This window comes from Diplotaxodon limnothrissa, linkage group LG20, assembly GCF_057381915.1.
Source record: "Diplotaxodon limnothrissa isolate DT_005_m linkage group LG20, D_limnothrissa_male_GT1.1, whole genome shotgun sequence".
Taxonomy (NCBI): Eukaryota; Metazoa; Chordata; class Actinopteri; order Cichliformes; family Cichlidae; genus Diplotaxodon; species Diplotaxodon limnothrissa.
This window is the reverse complement of record NC_140615.1, coordinates 11,838,952-11,856,663: the sequence shown is the minus strand read 5'-3', so window position 1 is coordinate 11,856,663 and position 17,712 is coordinate 11,838,952. Positions and strand designations below refer to the sequence as shown.

Below are 17,712 nucleotides of genomic sequence, written 5' to 3'. Positions count from 1 at the left end.
CTTCCCAATGTATTCTTGGATGTTCCTTGTCTCATCCTGGACTGTGGTGCTGACACTCACCAGTCCCCGGCCCCCTTCTTTCCGCTTAGCGTAAAGCCTCAGGGTGCTGGACTTGGGGTGAAACCCTCCATGCATGGTCAGGAGCTTTCTTGTCTTTATGTCAGTGGCTTCTATCCAAAGCAGCTGGATAGCGTAGTGGTTAGACTACACGCCTTTGGAACAGAGGATCGCAAGTTCGATTCCTGCCTGGGGCGTCTGTATCCAGTAAGGGTCCTAAGGCTAGACCCCCTATGCTAAGCAAGCCTACCGCATACATGAGCGAGACAGATAAATATGAAGGCATGCCGGCTCGGACGTCGCCCGGATCAACAAGGTCCGCGTCAGGTGTTGAGGAACCAGGGCACCCTGACGAAAAGTGGCATCCAGGATTGCTTTCCTAAATATATATATATATATATGTATACATATATATCAGGCAACACGTAACACTGACTGAACCCTGAAATGCAGCTGTATTTCTCAGTATGTGCATTTGCAACTGAAATGCTAATGCATTGACTATCAGGCAAGTTTCGAGGGCTTTTAAAAAAAAATATTCAGCTGAGTCCTCATCATATGCCTCGTTGCCATGTCTTGCTTGCATGCAAACATTCCCTCACTTCACTCCAGCAGCCGGTAAATGAGCCAGCCGGTGTCCGCAGCGCATACCTGTGCTCGCTGACATGTACTAACTCACTCTTCCTGCAGGCCATGGCAGAGGAACGCAGAGCAATCACAACAATCTAAAGGATGAATGTGGCCAAGAGAGAGAAGAGGAGGAAGAAGATAGTATTCATTACAAAAAAAGTGACTTCAGGAATGAAATAACATGAAAAAAAGAGACTGAGGTGGAAGAGGAGATGAGATGAAGTAAAAGTCAGGAGTTGCCCAAGGCCACGGCCATTGGTGGAGTTTTTGTGTGGGGAGGAGGGAGAGGAAGAGGGAAATCATTAATGAAACACCTGTCTGTTTCTGACTCCCAATAAATCAGAGACTTTTCATCTTTTTGGGGGGAAGGTGATGTTTTAAGAAGGAGGGCAAAATGAAGAGAAGAAGAAAGTGGAGAAGACAGATGGTGTGGAAGGATTAAAGTTCCAGCAAGTACAGCATCTCTGAGGCTGTGAATCCCACATCGAGGAGGTGTTTGCGTTCGTCAAACTAGATTTATTTGATCAAAAATGACAAAAAAGCTCATATGTAAAATATGGCCTCTGCTCAGGTGCTGTTTCACTCCTGTTTACAGTACTGTACAGCCATACTGTGCAGGACATTCACGTAGAAAAGACTTTCATGCTTGGTGCTGAGTGAAAACGCAGCATAAACTATGTGATGATAATACAGTCAGTGAACAATGCCAGCTTTGTGAAAATGAGGAGCAAAAAACCCCAAAGCACTGTTGACTCTGTTGATCTTGTTGTAACAGTTTGTCCAAGAAAGGTGAACTTTGACCTCAAGTCAGCATTCGTCATAAAGATAATAACAATACACATTAAAGAGGCAGTCTGCCGAGCTCACACATAAAAGTCTGTTTTCTTTCCATGAGTGGCACTACTGATCCTGTGCACTCCTTTGTTTGAAGCCTTCTGTCCCTTCAGAGGAGTTTTATAAAGCCCCCCCAAAATATTCAGGATGAGCTTTTGCAGAGTCAAGGTGTAATCCAACTTCATTACATTTCAGGTCCTCTGGGTATCCCAACAGTAACTCCAAGAAAAACACTGCAAATTGGAATTTATGCAATTTCAAACTATGCTCTGTCAATACAACATTTGGCATCATTTAAATAGTTCATGTTGTCAGACTTTGAAGTCAATCTGAGGCTGCGTGGGATACACACACAGTACTGCAAGTAAGTCCCACACCTGCGTGGCGTCAGGTAGCATTAACAGTGCATGCTGCAGCTAGTGGAAGCCAATCAACATACTAATTTTCCCCACATACGTTGCTTAATTATTTAGCAATACATAGATTTATGCTTTATAAATTCATGCCCTTTGCTCCAGTAACATCAGACTCTGATAATGTTGCAATAACCATGAGATTGAAAAAAATCCCAAATATGTTGGAGAAATGTCCATATGAAGAAGGTGGGCAGGCCGAAGCACACCTGCTTACCATGTATCTGTGCAGATGAATATGTATTAGTGATATGAAAACCAATCCCAAGACAGTATTCCACTTTCTTGGGAAAATTTCACTTATCCGAGATACAAAGGAAAGTCTCATATTCCACCAGCGTTCAGTCCCACTGCTTCTTTTCCACAGAGGAATCCTAACTCATGTTTCCAAGGGACGTGTCACTTCCTTCAGAGGAGGCAATGGCAGAAGTAACGGGAAAGAAGCAGAAAGGCAAGAAAAAGAGTTAATTGTGTTAGACTGACTACAATAAGAGGTACAGAGGAGGAAAAGGCTGACACAGATACTTTTGCTGCAGCGATCACATCAGGTAACTACAACACTAAATAAACTGGTTACACAATGAAATGTAATAAATAATTTCAGATGCCAAAGTCCTTAGTCTGTATGTCCTGTAGGCCTCACATCTAATAAAATGGTTGCTTTTTATCTTCGAAGAGCAAATATGCACATTAAATTCACACAGTGTTGATCTAACTAAGTTCTAAATTAAACTAAACAAAATGTGACTTTAGGGGAGTTAGAGGACATAAAAATCCCACAATGCCACCTGCTGTATTCAAGTTTTCAGACTCCAATCCAAAACCTGTGCATCCCAAATGCAATGAAACCACAGGGAGTAGTAGTATTAGTAATTAGTATTAGTTAGTAATGTTGAGGAAAGAGCTAGCTATTAACTTGGATCAGCAAATAAAATAAGCAGCTTCTAAACAGAGACTAACTAATGTGATATGGAGATGAATAATCACCATAACAGCGAGCAACTCTGGGCCCACTGACGTCTTACAGATGTTTTGCTGACTTACATGTACCACATTATAACTTTTGATTAAACAACAAAAGAAAATCAGACTTTAAATGATCACTGGATCGGCTTAAAAATATAAATTAATACCAATATTTCTGAACTGAAATCATGACATCCTTTTTAGGAATGCCATTCACTTACCTGTGCTGTACTTACCTGTCCTCATCCAGCAACATTCACTACATGAGACACATGACAACAGCGTGGGCCAGAACAAAGGGGACACACACACACATACAGGTGAGGATGAATATACACACTATGACAGTCTGTACCCGACGATCATCGCTCAATCCCCGTGGGCAGAATATGAAATTTGACATGTGACGTGTTAAGCTGCTTCGTTTTGCTGAACATAATGATTTTTCATTTTATTTAAAGTCCAACCTGAACAGAAGTGCTGATGGATGAAATAACCCGTGCCAACACACATCAGGTCACAAAGTCTGGCGATGCAATCAAGCGAAATATTTGGCACTGATCCCACATAGATTACCTCTAATGATCATGCTGTACGCAGCGAGTTTATGACAGCCAGTATAGCCGCAGGTGCTTTGCAGGTGGGTGGGTGAGCTCTTAATAGCCTTTCAATTGTGGATTTTATTAGTGTGAATCAGCTGTGTCAGAGACAGTGACAGGTTTGACACTGCATGGATCACCTACGTGGAAACACACTGCAGAGGATTTGTTTATCATGCAGCTGACAAGGAAGCACGGTAACATTTTATTAGAAACTTCTAATAGAAAAGACTTGTTTTTATTTTTTTTCTGCTCTCAGACACACAAATTTGTATCCAAAAGATGATTTAAGTGAGTTTAATATGAACATATTTACCTGGTCATTGTTAACTAGATTTACTTTATATGGAGAAGTGTGTGCTGCACGACCTTGTGTGTGTGCGTCCCATGTTCTTACTGACCTGGGCTGGAGGTGCCTGGAGTGGCAGCGGCGGCCGCTCGGGCTCGACTCACCAACAGGGCCTCCTGGTTTTCAGCCAGAGCTTGCTTAGCCAGGTAGCGCTCCCTCTTCATCTTCAGCTCCAGGGACTCGGGAACATCGGGTACAATCCAGTCAATGGCTCGCAGCACGAAGAACACCACGTGCTGGTGACAGTAAAAACAACAGCAAGAACAGTGTGAACAATCTCCACATCACAAATTGTCATTAATTTTAAGCAAACAGACAGCTGATCTTCAAGCATGAAAATGGAAAAACAGTACTTGTAGTTTTATTTTCCACATAATTTGTACAACTGGTGAATAATTTCTTCTCTCTCAGGTGAGCATTAACAAATAACTGTGAGGAAATGGCAGAGAGGAGGTATATAGAGAGAGAATAAAAAGTGATGCAGATGGAAACAAAACGGTAAAAGAGGACTAAATCATTAGAATTTGTCCAAACAAGCAGAACTGGCATAGAGGTGTCAGTGAAAAGGCAATACTAAACAAAGGTAAAACCACTAAAACAGGCAAAATGAAGTAAATAGAGATGCTAGGAAGCTTCCGTCATACCTCAAATGCAATAATAAAGCCAAGTCTGACTGCCAGGAGCTCCCAGTAAAACAGTGTGTAGTTTCCATTGTTGTCTCTGAATGCTTTGTATCTGAAAAACCCCAACAAACATAATTTGTTACAAAGTTACAACAAGAAATATTTGTAATACTTGGTGTGTATAATATACAGCAGCAGCACATGAAAAGAACAGTCTTAATATTCAGTAATATCACCCATTGTTGGCCAAGGCTATGACATGAACACACTTAACTTAAATGTTAAGAAACTTAAATGTTGCTTAGCAACACCAAAGTAACCATATATGAGAAGTTGAACTTGACACATAAGATGAAGGAATAAAAAGGAGCATAAAAAGAAAGCTCAAAGCAGCATACCTGCACATAGGGTACTCTGTGTAGTTGAGTGGGGCGTAAGCCAGGGTGAAGTTGACGTATCCGTTGAGATCATTGTCAAATTTGTACTGATACAGCAGGCGAGGTAAAAAATCTGAAGTGAACGCTATTAGGAAAGCCTGAAAAAGAATAAAAGATAATAAATGTTCTTTTTTTCCTCATATTGCTATGTAGTCTGACAATAATGTATTAGACATGAACTCACATTGGCAATGACAGACAGGTGTGACAAAGCTTCCAGTATGTTAAACCACACTCCGATGTTTTGTGCACGTTCAGCCACCGGCCGGCGGTACTCGCACACAAACTTGTGTGCATCCAAACGAATCTCCACCCAGTTGTTAAGGAGGGCGAAGAGCGGAGCGAGGGGGAACGCCGCCACAAAGATAGTAATGAACCCAAACTGGAGCACTGCAGCACATGAAATTAAAATTAGATAATTAATCTTTGCATTTTTTCATCAAAATGGATATTATCTATGTGTGAATTTTTAGTTGGACTGAACTGGCGATCCGGTTGAATGCAGTGATATTAAAGTCTCTAAATCAGATATGGATACTCACCCATCTCCAGGTACTCTTCGAACAGGCCCTCACACTCAACCAGCTGGTAATCCTCTTCCCAGCGCCGAGGCTCATGGGATGCCTTGCCACCCAGCACTTTTGCCAGAGTTCTCTTCTGGCGCCAGGCCTTCACTTTACTGTTAGGGAAGAAAAAGACATTTTCGGTTTAATTCAGTTTTATTTATAAAGGCACACATTCGCCTCAAGGTGCTTTATACTCTAAGGTTAAAACCAAAAAACTATTCGAAAGAAACCCCAACAACAGACAACCCCTGTGAGCAAACATTTGGCAACAGAGGGAAGGAAAAACTCCCTTTTGACAGGAAGACACTTCCAGCAGAACCAGGCTCAGGGAAGAGCAGCCATCTGCCGCGACCACTTGGGGGTGATGGCATGGGAGAAGACAGCAGAAACAGGAGAAAGGAGATAACTATGGGAGAAAGTGCCAGAGTTTAATAACGACTAATGACTAAATAGACACGTGGTGCAAAACCATGCAGAGAGTGAAAAGAAGTGAGTGAAGAGGGAAGGGAACGCCCCAGCAGCCTGGGCCTATTGGAGCATAACTCCAGGGTCACCTGATCATTTGATGGAATCAGGATAAGGATTTATGTTAGTATGCATTGTAACATGCAATGGCAAAAATGACAGAAACAGCACATTTAGAGGATGTTCATTACATCACAGATATGACACAGGACTAATTTTTTGTAGCTGAACAGCAATCATTGTTCCCCAATAACCACCATAGACTTTCAGTTGGAATTAGTTAACCAAACCTATTTTCTATCACTGGAAGCATTTGTTGCTGATGTAATGACTGCAATCCCCTCTCATCTTTTACAACACATGCCGCCCCACCACTGAGTGGGGAAATGTGCTTGTTTTCTTCATGCAGTCATCTTTGTCCGTTTCACTGCAGCAGCACAAGACCAAATTTCCAGCATCATCCCCTTGGCCACTCCACATTTATGATTCATCACTAACATCAGTTAACACAGTCCATGACTGCCCCTCTTTGGCCCACTGTAAGCGCTGGCTTGTGTTTGGCTTCTCTGCATGTAAATCTCATTTCATTCAGCCTGTTTCTGACAGTTCTGTAACAAATGTTGGCTCCTGTTTCTGCCCATTTATTTTTCATGTATAGCAATAATTTCTGTCATCATATCTGTGATTTGTTTATGTGCTACAAAGTAAAAGAGCTGGATCCTCAAGAGTGATGATTACATAATTTTGCCAGAGGTTTTAAGCGTATTTACTGAACTGCTCCTCTGCTGCCCTTATTTTACACTTACTGTCTGCAGTAAGTCTTAAACAGTCACACACAGCTGATGGTGCAGAGGCACATGGATGAGATTTACTGCACTAAACAGCTGGAACTGTGGAACAATATGACACAGCACAGCTACTTTTATGCATCTCCCACATCTGTACCAGTTTTAGCTTTTATCCTAACTCTGCTTTAATCTTTTCAGTTGTATTTGACAGTCACTGTACTTATTGCTCATGTGTTTGAATCTAATTTGTTTAATTATTATTTTATTGCAGAAAAAATTTACTCCTGAAATTTTTTCTCTAAAAAGTAAGATGTCCTGGTAAACCACGAAAGCTTTTAAATAAATAATAAAGGATGTAAATAAAAGGAAGAATAAAGGATGTTTAAATATGCTGGAGATTGACAACAGAACATTTTTCTATAAAAACATAAAACATATACATAAAAAAACCCATAAAAGCTAAAAGTGTAGCAACGTACGGTAAGATGAACTCCTGAACGTTGTTGATGAGCTGTTTTCCCACCATTATGATGAAAAGTTGTTGAGCCAATTCAATGAGGCAACCCCCGGCACCACACTGTAACGCAAAGACACACAGACATGACACTATGGGGGCATCATTTTCACATGCTGGTACGTTACAGGCTCTCTAAATCACTCACGTCTTCATTTCTCATCCCGAACAAGGTCCCGTAGTTGGTAGGGTAACCCACAAACCTAATCACAGAGAGATCAGTGGCACCTTAAATACTTTCTTTGTCTCAGTGTCTTCATCTTTTCATGATTATCCTGTGTGTCTGTTGTGACTCGTGTGTCTCACCTTCCTTTAAAGAAAGCCACATAAAAGGGAGACGAGTAGAAGTTGACAAACTGGAAGATGAACACCTTGAAGATGAAAGCGTTGTCATACTGGGTTTGTGTTCTGTGCATCTCTGCAACACATCGCACAAAAACACAGTGTTAAAGACATCGAGACAATGTTGCCTTTGATTTCACTTAGTTTAAATGACTTCAAAGTGATTTTTATATAGATAACAAGATATTATGATAACTGGTTTACAGGTAGTCAAAACTAAGAAAAAAGGGAAACCACAGTGTAAACTATTTTTTTTACATTAATTTGGGGTGTTTTTTGATTTGTCTGTTTTTTTACAAGAATCAAGAATCAGCAGCGAATATGATTGTCTATCATACTTTCTTGACTGAAATGAGATAATTCTACAAATACTCTGCTGGATACATCATCAACAATCCTGCCGATATCCATTTTAAACAGTGGCTGAACTGTTTAAACATCAAGATTAACAGTTACAATCTTTTTGGAGGGGTTAAACATGTACACTAAAATTTTTACAACAATCTGGTTGCATAAATATGCACATCCTTAGCTATTTAAAGCCTGACCCATGAAATAATTGTCAGAAAATTATTATTTATTTGTTCTTATTTTTTGCCTAAACAATTAAGCAGAGTTTTTGCACACTGATCATGTGAACATCTCAAGAACTCATGAAAAGTCATGTATCAAATATGGTACACTGTGAGTTAAAGGGTTAAACTAACAACTTTGTTGAAGCACCTTTGCATTTTATTACAGTAGTCAGTCTTTTTGGTTAGTTGTTAGCATGGCACGTCTTCATTATTTGCCCTTCTCTTCTCTGTAAAAACACTCCAAGTTTTTCCAGATTATGGCGCCATCTTTCGAGCACAGTCCTCTTCAGGTCACTCCACAGTTTTTCAGCAGGATCTGAATCTGTACTCAGGCTTGCTCATTTTTTGGTGAATCAGTTATTTTGATGATCTGGATATATGCAGCTGGTTGCTGCTGTTGTGCTACAAGGTCCAAATCCTCCTGATCTTCAGTTTTCTAGCAGATGCCTAAAGAGGTTTTTTGTGAAAAATGATTGCTATTTTAGTACTGTTCATAAATCCTCCCAGCTTGACTAAAGCCCTACTGTAGTTCCAGATGAAGAAAAACAGCCCCAAAGCACGATGTTATCACTACCATGCTTCATTGCAGGTACAGTTTTTCTCTGGTGATGTGAACTGTTTTTGTGTCAAACATATCTCAAGGAATCACTCCTAAAACCTTCAACTTTGGCCTTATCAGATCATGACACAAAACCTACATGCTTGTGGACGCTCTGATGTATGTATATCATGTGTGTGTTTAACTTGAGATTGTTGTCACATGTAGTACACAACCAGTTCTTGCCAGAAATTCCTGCAGCTCATTTAATGTTGCTGTAAATCTCCCTGGCCAGTTATCTTCTTGTCTTTCCCTCAGTTCTGGCAGTAATGGGGTTTTTTTCATCTATTTTCAGCAATGAGATCAGTTTGATGTGTTTGTAAGTTATTTGCAGATCACAAATTTTGTTGGAAGATGCCACAAGGTACACATCAGGAAAATCCTACAAAAACAGCTGAACTTCATTTGATTTTAATGAGTCACTTTAACTGATGACTAATGTTTAATATGAATTCACATGTGATTAATCTTACCCCTAATTATAAGAAGGCGTGCAGACGTGTCCAACCACATTGTTTTTAGGGTTTTTAAAAATATTTTTTTGTGTGTAGACTTTTTATGCCCTCTGTATCTGTACTTTACAGTCCCATAATTCTGCAACATGATGCAGCTACTTTGACAGAAACAATAACCATAAGGATCCAACTGAAGAGATTCACCTGCTCTGGAGAAGTCTGAGCTTTTAGTTAGTGGCAATCAAGTACAAAGCTGATAACAATATACACCACAGAGGTTTGAGGTGTGTGAGAGCAGCATTGATTCTTACCCCATTTAGTGAGCTGCTCAGCTAATGCAGTGTAGACCTGGCCCATCAGCAGTATGAGCCCCAGGTTTACAATACTGCTGGAGATGTTGGCTATGGTCCCTGCCTGGGGGAGGAAATTAAATGCATGAATGTTTGTATGATAAATAAAATGCAGTGATTTGCAAAATCATTTAAACATGTACAAATATATTTAATTAAAAACAGTACCAACACAACACAACTCAAATGTTGATCGTTTTTGACCATGTGAACTGGCAGTAAAAGTTGGGAGAATGGCAAAAAAATGTGTAAAGTTAGTAACACTGAGCTGTTTCTTGGTATAATGTAAATATGAGAATTTTACTGCAGATCATATGTGTTACATAATATGATAAAAAGTGTCAGCATAAATTTCTGTACACAGTGGACAAAGAAGAAAACCAAGACTGAACGGTCATGATTGTTGACTGGAGCCTATCACATCTGTCACAGGACAAAGGGTTGGGCTACTCCCTGGAAAGGGAGCCAGTCAACCACAGGGCTTAAACAGAGAAACAGACAACCATTCACACTCACTTTCACACCTATGGCCAATTTTATATTCACCAGTTAACCTAACATGCATGTCTTTGGACTGTGGGATAAAGCCAGAGCACCCAGAGAGAACCCACACAGTGTGGGGATGTATGAGTCTGGGGCCTCCATACAGAAAGTCCCCAAATGGCCAGTGGATTCCACCACCACTGCACCACTGTGATGCCCAAAAAACGAAAATGTTATATTAAAATGTGATTGTGATCATTTTTAATAATTTAATAATTGCATTCTCTTCTTATTAACAGTTTTCTTTTTGGAAAAAAGCTCCAATGTGTTTGTAGCATTTCTTTGTGCAAAGCATGAAACAGCTGTAATGTACCTCTGTCCGCAGCACAGGGCTCCCAGAATGAAATATCACCACACTGATGATACCACGGCACACGACCACCGTCACCAGGAAGATCATCACCACACACAGCTGAGAGAAGAGGGGGAAAAGCACACCTGTAGCTGCGACATAATATGCTGCACACAGCCAGAGGCACACAAAGGTCTGCTGTCATCATCAACACCATGCAGCATAATATAAGACCAAGAAGTCAAGAGTCCAGCATCCTCATTGCGGCTCTCATGATGCTCATCATAAAACTGATCCATATCTCTTACATCCTGACTGACATCTTTCAGAGCACAAACAAAGTTTTTAAAAGACGGCTTTAATTGAATGTGCTAGACATGCATATGCTTTTCTAAGTCAGTAGCATTTAGTAGTAGGATTTTTCTAAAGATTGGCAAGCAAGCAAGAGCTTCCAACAAGAGCTTGGATCAGGTATTATTCCCATAAAATTTAGTAACAGCTGAATAATTTTTTCCATGATATTCATTTCTTTTCTTTGTCTAATAGTGGATTCTATTCCTTTCAGTTTCGGGAAATTAACTTGCAGACATTTTCATTCCTTATATCAAAATTCACAACTATCATAACATCAGTATGTTTCCAGCAAAATCCTTCTACTGAACAGGGAAGAGAATTAGAATTTTAAAACATTTCCATCTCTAATCCCATCATCAAAACAAGGGTGTGTGAAAAATGATCCTCAGATCTGCATCTACAAAGAAGTGAATCTTGGACACAGCATAAAGTGCGTGGATGAGATGATGGGATCATATCTGGCCCTGTAGGCATGTGACCTGGATTCATTATTAAAAAAGGGTTCAGTTAACAATGCAGGATTTACTGGAATGGCACAAAGGTGTTAACCCCACCTCTATTTCTCAACACAATCACAAAAGGAAAAGCTCAAGAGAAACCGAGACTCCTTACTGAAACCACGTGCAATGAGATTAATGATGAGAAAAAGAGAAAGTCTGTTGTTCGGGAGCGGATCTGGATCTGCTGTATTAGAACGACATTTTACAGTGTGACAATAATAGTGGTAATTAAACCGTTTAAGAACCTAACTAAACATAATGCATAGTGTTAAAATGCACCTCGAGTATTTCTTTTACTGAAGTGCAAAAACAACAAAACAGCAGTACAGTATGTAAAATATTTTAAATGGCCTCACCATCATTATGATAACCATGGAGCCAGTGAACATGCGAGACAGCCTGGTTTTTTCAGGAAAGTATGGCTCTTTGACCCCAGTCACTGGATTTTGCTCCATAGTAGGGGCCATGGCTGCAAACTCCGGCCGAGGACGCTCCTTAAAGAAAACAGTGACCATCATCACTGGACACACTCTTCACCGGCTTTGTCTGGTTCACAGATTGGTCTGTAACTTTAGTCTTTGCTCTGTTGTTTACCTTGTTTACTCTGTACAAAACTGAAACTTCCGTGTATAAAGGTTAAAATCAAATATTAAAAAAATAGAATCCCTGTGCAAACAAGTGCAAACAGTCATGATGCCCATTACTGTATTACTGGATCTATAATCATGACAGACCTAAGAGCTCTAAACCGAATAAGACCAGTATGATCACACTCATACTGAAAGCAACCAATACCTCCTCTTCATGGAAGTCCATACAGTCCCAGTGATGTGCCAGAGTGGCCATTTTTCTCTTCCAGTACTCCAGAAAGGTTACAGCCCAGAATGACATGAACACACTGAAAAACACTGTACCTGGATGGTCAAATAAGTATCCCAGCTGCAACAGAGAAAGGTACAACCATTAGGTTCAAGTCTTTTTTCGCAGAGTCAGCGATTTGTTCACCACGAAAAGCTTGGTACCTTCGTCAAGGTGCAGATCTCAGACATGTTCCAGGCCTTACATGTTTTGCAGAGTGGACACATGGTATAGCTAGCTCCACTGTTACAGATTTCCTCCCTGTTGACAGACACACTGACACAGATTAGTTACACCTGAGATAACACTAATTACAGGTTTTAAAGCAACACGTATTTGGCCTCACATAACTGTGAGGCCCAATAATGATCAGTGTGGGAGCTAAGGGATTGGGAGAATTAACTCTAATGGATGTAAAGGCTGCACATATACCTATTACGTACTGCTTCCAGGGAACAGATGAGCGGTGTGGAAAGCATTCTCCTAACCTCCTGCCGGGAAACAAAGCTACTGCTCTTTCCTTTATTACAGTTATAGAGTGAGTTACTGAAACCCTGACTGCACATGGGATCAGCTACAAATAAAGCCTGGACTGACAGCGAGATCTATTTCCTCCTCTTTTTTTTTTTAATAGGAGGATTATTCTGCACTAATTGTCCATTAGAGATGGCTGCTTTTTCTTGCTGCCACAGACTCTCTTTCCTAGGATATCGACTTATCCCTAAGAAATGAAGCCAGAAAAAGGTAAACAGTAGTTACAGCGGCAATATTACTGTACACAATCTAGGCTACACTTACACTGAGAAGAAAAACCAGAAAGGAGAGCCAACTCTTAATAAATAATATATGACAAACTGGCACAGACATCCCACATGTAGATGATCTAGCTGTGAAGTGAGTCTTTATGCAGAGTGCGCTCTGCTTTGAAATATTTGAATCTAAAGTTGTGCTTGTTTGAGAGAGTCTGTAAGTGGAGTTTAATTTCCAGGAAACTGTGGCAGCCCTTAAAACAAAAGCTATAACACACTTATTTGCTTTCTTTCTAAGGAGAAATCAATGCTAATCTCATGTGTGTACATTAAGTACAGCACTGAACTTTGGCTCTTATGTTGGACATCAGTAAGGTTTTTGCTATACGTTTCTGAACAGGCACAACGGCACCAATTTCAGCAGCTTCACTGAAACAATAAGACTCTAAGAAGCCACTGCAGCCAGCAGCTGGCTGACAATGATTAGTCCCGTTTATTTTTATTATGAGCCATGTGGGTGTGCATTAAATTCAGCTGAATCACTATCAATAGTGATACATGTCAGTGCATAAGTATGTTTAATGTTTAATTAAACATAATGTCTGGTTACCATCTGAAACTCCATTGAGGGATCGGGGGGTCAGGGGGCTGGGTGATCAATAGTTGCCCCATGACTGCATTGGATTTTTTCACATTTGGCAACTGTTTGCAACTAGTTGCAACTAACTTTGTGTGAGGGTTTCCTATTTGTTTGATTTTTATGTTATACATTATTAAAGACAAGATCCAAGTTTTTGTGTCTATTAAAACGGTGGTTGCTTCACTTGTGTTTGAACTGCCTGCTTAAACTGACCCCTGTGTGTAAAACTTCAACAACTATGCCACAATACCTTATCTAAGTGAGTGCAGTCACACGTGACTAGCCATGTCTGTAATGCGACATTTCATTTAAAATTATTTTGTGTTACACAATAAAACACATGCTATGTATACATGATGCAGACTCACGCTGGTGTGTTGGTACCCATGGACATCACTCCAGACACAAAGACCAGAGTCCCGACCACTGCTGCCGGCAGCAGCCAGGCTGTGTAGAAACCTGCAGAGACAAAAAGCTCCATTAGACTGCAGCTCTCAGCTGATGCAAGACGGATGTTCAATTTCAGCTGCAGTGATGACTTTCAAAAAGTAATAGATGCAATTCACTGTAGAGTCAGTGCCAGGAGGCTGTAGCTTAGATTGCTGTATCATACAGTATGTTTATTTATGTGAGCACTCTGCTTATTGTCCTGTATTAGTTTTGATCCATTTCTAATCATTTTAAATGATTCTGGCGTGTAATACAGACTCCACGTATTTCTCATTTATTAAAATGAACAGCGGGGTTTTTTTTAAATAGAGAAATCTTTGGCCCCCATCAGACTCAAATCAAATGACCAGAATTGTAATAAAATTATAGTTAGCTACTAAATTTAAATTGATTTCAACCAAATAATCTGCAAAAACTGCTTTAGTTTGTGCTTCAAGGTAATAAAATTACTGAGATATCAATAGAACGCTTATGTTGAGCAGTTAATTAAACTCAAATTACTTGTCGACAGGGAGAAAGCCTTAACAGTTGCACAGATATTTATAATGTTTTCATTTTAGCAATAATGACAAAATCTAAATATTTAATTAACATTACTAGTTATTGTGATACCTTCTGGTCTGGATTCAGTAATCCTCCTGGATTCAGGAAGGAGTGGGCTTTTTATCTGTAAAAAATGAGCCAAATTTTTTGAACAACAGAAATAAGAATATATATTTACCCAGCCAGGCAAAGTAGAGTGCAATCTTCTCTCCAAAGTACTCCCTGATATGGTCCAGTGGTTGATACTTGTACCATTTGCACCAGCGGGCCCAGTAGTAGTAGAGAACCTGCCTCTGGTTCAGCTCGTCAGGTCGGACCTCGTGCTTTGGAAGCTGAAAGGGCCCCTAAAGAGAAAAAACATGCTGCTAATGAGAAAGAGAAAACGACACATTTCAGTGTACAGAACAGCTAAAAATAACTCACCTCATGCAGCGGGAACGCTGCTGTGTACGCCCCTTCATTTAACAGTCTGTCCACTCCGACTTCAGCCTTCTTCCTTTTCCCATATGCTGTCCTGGCAAGAATCTCATAGACCTGAAATAAAACTCTCAGTCTGTTAGTTCAAATATACATCCGATACATTCAGTATACTACTATTGTCACACTTGTGTTACTTACAACACGGTGCCTCTGCGTATTTGTGAAATATGTATCGTGATCTTCCCAGCCAAGGAATCTGAAGAAAGGCGTACATTCAGCAAAACACGCAGCAGTGATCTGATCCAACTGTTTGCAGAAGTTAACCCACCTGCTCATCTTTGACTTGCGAAAGGCACATGTGTAATAGTCCAGAGGCCTGTTAGGCACAGACTCCGTCATTACGTTAGGTATGCATAGTTTACTCAGTACCCGAGCAGATGTGTTGAGGTCTAGATGCTGCTGTGCCTGGGACACAAACACAGATACAGGTGACCTCCTTCTATTACTGTAGAACAGCATAAGATGCACGTTTTTGGTTCTGAGTGAAATGTTACGACAGGTTTTCATTGTCTTAAGAGATAATCAGAAAATGTTCGCATGATTAAAGAGAAAAGTGAGAGAGTAAAGACTTTATCTGGTAAACATCAGTGTGCTCTTTCATATTAAGTTGTCCTTGTTTATTCCCCAAATTAGTATTATTATCAACTGGGTTTAACGTCACGTAACAAATAACTTTAAATTGAACCTACCTAGAAATAAATAGCTGTACTTACTTGCAGTGGAGCTCTAAGGCAAAGCTCCTCAGCATAACACACCAACACATCCCAGGGGGCGCTAATTTTGAGAAAGTGTATGGTCTTCTTTTCATTTGCAGTTTCCTCCTACAAGTAAAGAGGCAACAAAGAAGACGTTAATCAACAAGTCAGGAAAAATAATGAACAGATTTAATAATTTAATAATAAGATAAATAATCTTTAATCCTGTCAACAACACCTTTTCCATGACCAAGCCAACACTCTCCAGGTTCTGAACAAACTTCTCTCTCCACTGAGCCAGTTGTGCTTTCCTTCGTTCAGACCTGCTGCTCTCCTCAGCGGGAACGGCTTCCCTCTCCTCACTGGTAGCCATATTTGTCCCTTTCCCTCGCCGCTTCCTCCGTGAACGAATCTCCCACACCAGCACGAAGTCTGCACCCCAGACCAGAGGAGTGAAAGGTTAAATGAACGAATGACTTTGTCTACCTACCACTGAGCTGATGAAACCTCATGCAAAGCGAGCAGCCTACCAATCTTAGTTCTCCCGTCTCTGAAGTAATTCCCCAACTGTGGCACTGGTTGCTTACTTCTTGTAGGAGACTGCATATAAATGGGATCATCGCCATCCATATCTCCATCAGCAGCTGCAGCTGCAAGCTGACAGTTGAGCCACCATTAATATATCATGAAACTCTGTAAAGAGACAGCTGCTGACGAAAACTCTGCTCACTTTTCTGCATTTGAACCTTTTCGCTCGGTGTATGAATGTTTAATTGGCTTTGAGGAGAGGTTTAATTCTTGTGCTAGTACATGCCTCCACTTTGCAGTAATAAGACCAGAAAGATGAGCCGAAAACAATCTTTCAGTGCAGTAAAGTCATGCCTCACCATTACCCATTATCAGTGTCCTTACAGTACCTTGTGTTCATGTTTATATTACATGAAGGGTAAAACCCCTCAAGACTCACTGCCACATCTCTGAGAAATCAGTGAGGCCAAAAGGGAACAGGATAATGAATAACTGCTGTGTCAAAGTGATGCGATTTTATAGATTTATGTGAGCTGAAGAGATATCACACTGCAGTATTGTAGGAAATAAGTAAAGCAGAGCTTACATATCGTGGGGGGATAAAGCTCCCATTCTGCAGGCTCCCATAGCTCTCTGTGCTTTGTGCTTCAGCCCTAGTATCCAGATCCAGGAGGACCTCTCTGTCTCCCTTCAGCCGCTCTGAGCTCTTCCTCAACATGATAAAAAAAAGCTCCTGTGACTTGAAACAAACACTATGCCTTCACATGAAATCTGTACTGAAGGAATTCAAAGATAACTTCAGCCAGGCTGAAGGTAAGAGATGCAAAAAAAGCCTTAAAAAAATCTGGATACTGGTCTTTGCTATAGTGAAAAACAAGCTGCTGCTGAAGTCTGCATTTGTAGCAATCTACGCTTCCCTTGTCCTCGTTCTGCTTTTTATCTCTGCATCCATCAGGCTCCTCTGCTCCACTGCAAGAGCCGTGGATACCGTAATGGATCTAGCACGCAGGCAACACCGCGCACAGTGCTGTGCTGCATCTCAGCAGGGAAATGCACGTTTTCACCTCATAAATAATGTAACAGTTAGTGAGTGGCAGTCCAAGCTCTTATGTGCTATAATAATATAATTATATGGACATAACGCACTGTGAGAGGATTCTTCTCTTTGAAGTCAATGTGTATTCCTTCATCCATGCAAGCTGTTTCATATACTTCACTGAACTGGTTTGAAATTCTGCAGATAATTAACATAAATTACACGAGGATGAAGCACCACCCCCACGTGATCTTCTCAAAGCGCAGAACAAACTGTGCGCACTTAAAAATGCTGTTGGTTTATACTCAGAGTCCAGAAGCCCCACATGTACCAGGAGGTTGTTTTTTTTTTAGCTAAAAAGTGATGTTTCTGTGTGTTTTTTATGTGTAATAACTTTGCTAATAATGGTAGAAATACTGTAGTCAACAGGATGAATGAAGAGGTTATATATAAAATGAAGAACTAAATAAATGAATTAATTAT

General features: G+C 40.4%; 1 protein-coding gene across 1 annotated transcript; it reads right to left on the bottom strand.

The window, feature by feature from the left end:
* Positions 1–2,308: 2,308 nt before the first annotated feature.
* Positions 2,309–16,911, bottom strand: ano11 (anoctamin 11). Its single transcript, XM_085344424.1, has 23 exons — positions 16,780–16,911; positions 16,196–16,322; positions 15,904–16,097; positions 15,684–15,791; positions 15,239–15,375; positions 15,109–15,166; positions 14,914–15,024; positions 14,669–14,834; positions 13,866–13,956; positions 12,273–12,369; positions 12,046–12,189; positions 11,607–11,744; positions 10,418–10,516; positions 9,523–9,625; positions 7,548–7,659; positions 7,390–7,444; positions 7,207–7,304; positions 5,451–5,587; positions 5,093–5,298; positions 4,870–5,006; positions 4,493–4,583; positions 3,901–4,084; positions 2,309–2,340 (listed from the first exon to the last, which is right to left on the bottom strand). Exons 1-23 carry the CDS (start codon positions 16,909–16,911, stop codon positions 2,309–2,311), a joined length of 2,757 nt encoding a protein of 918 aa, XP_085200550.1.
* Between the last annotated feature and the right edge of the window lie 801 nt (positions 16,912–17,712).

Excerpts from the sequence above, each read along its gene's own strand:
- ano11 (XM_085344424.1), bottom strand. The coding sequence starts at position 16,911 with ATGTTGAGGAAGAGCTCAGAGCGGCTGAAGGGAGACAGAGAGGTCCTC. Across the intron at positions 16,098-16,195 it reads AGACGGGAGAACTAAGATTG|ACTTCGTGCTGGTGTGGGAG; the intron begins GTAGGCTGCTCG and ends TCTGGGGTGCAG. Across the intron at positions 11,745-12,045 it reads TGGACTTCCATGAAGAGGAG|GAGCGTCCTCGGCCGGAGTT; the intron begins GTATTGGTTGCT and ends GTTTTCTTTAAG.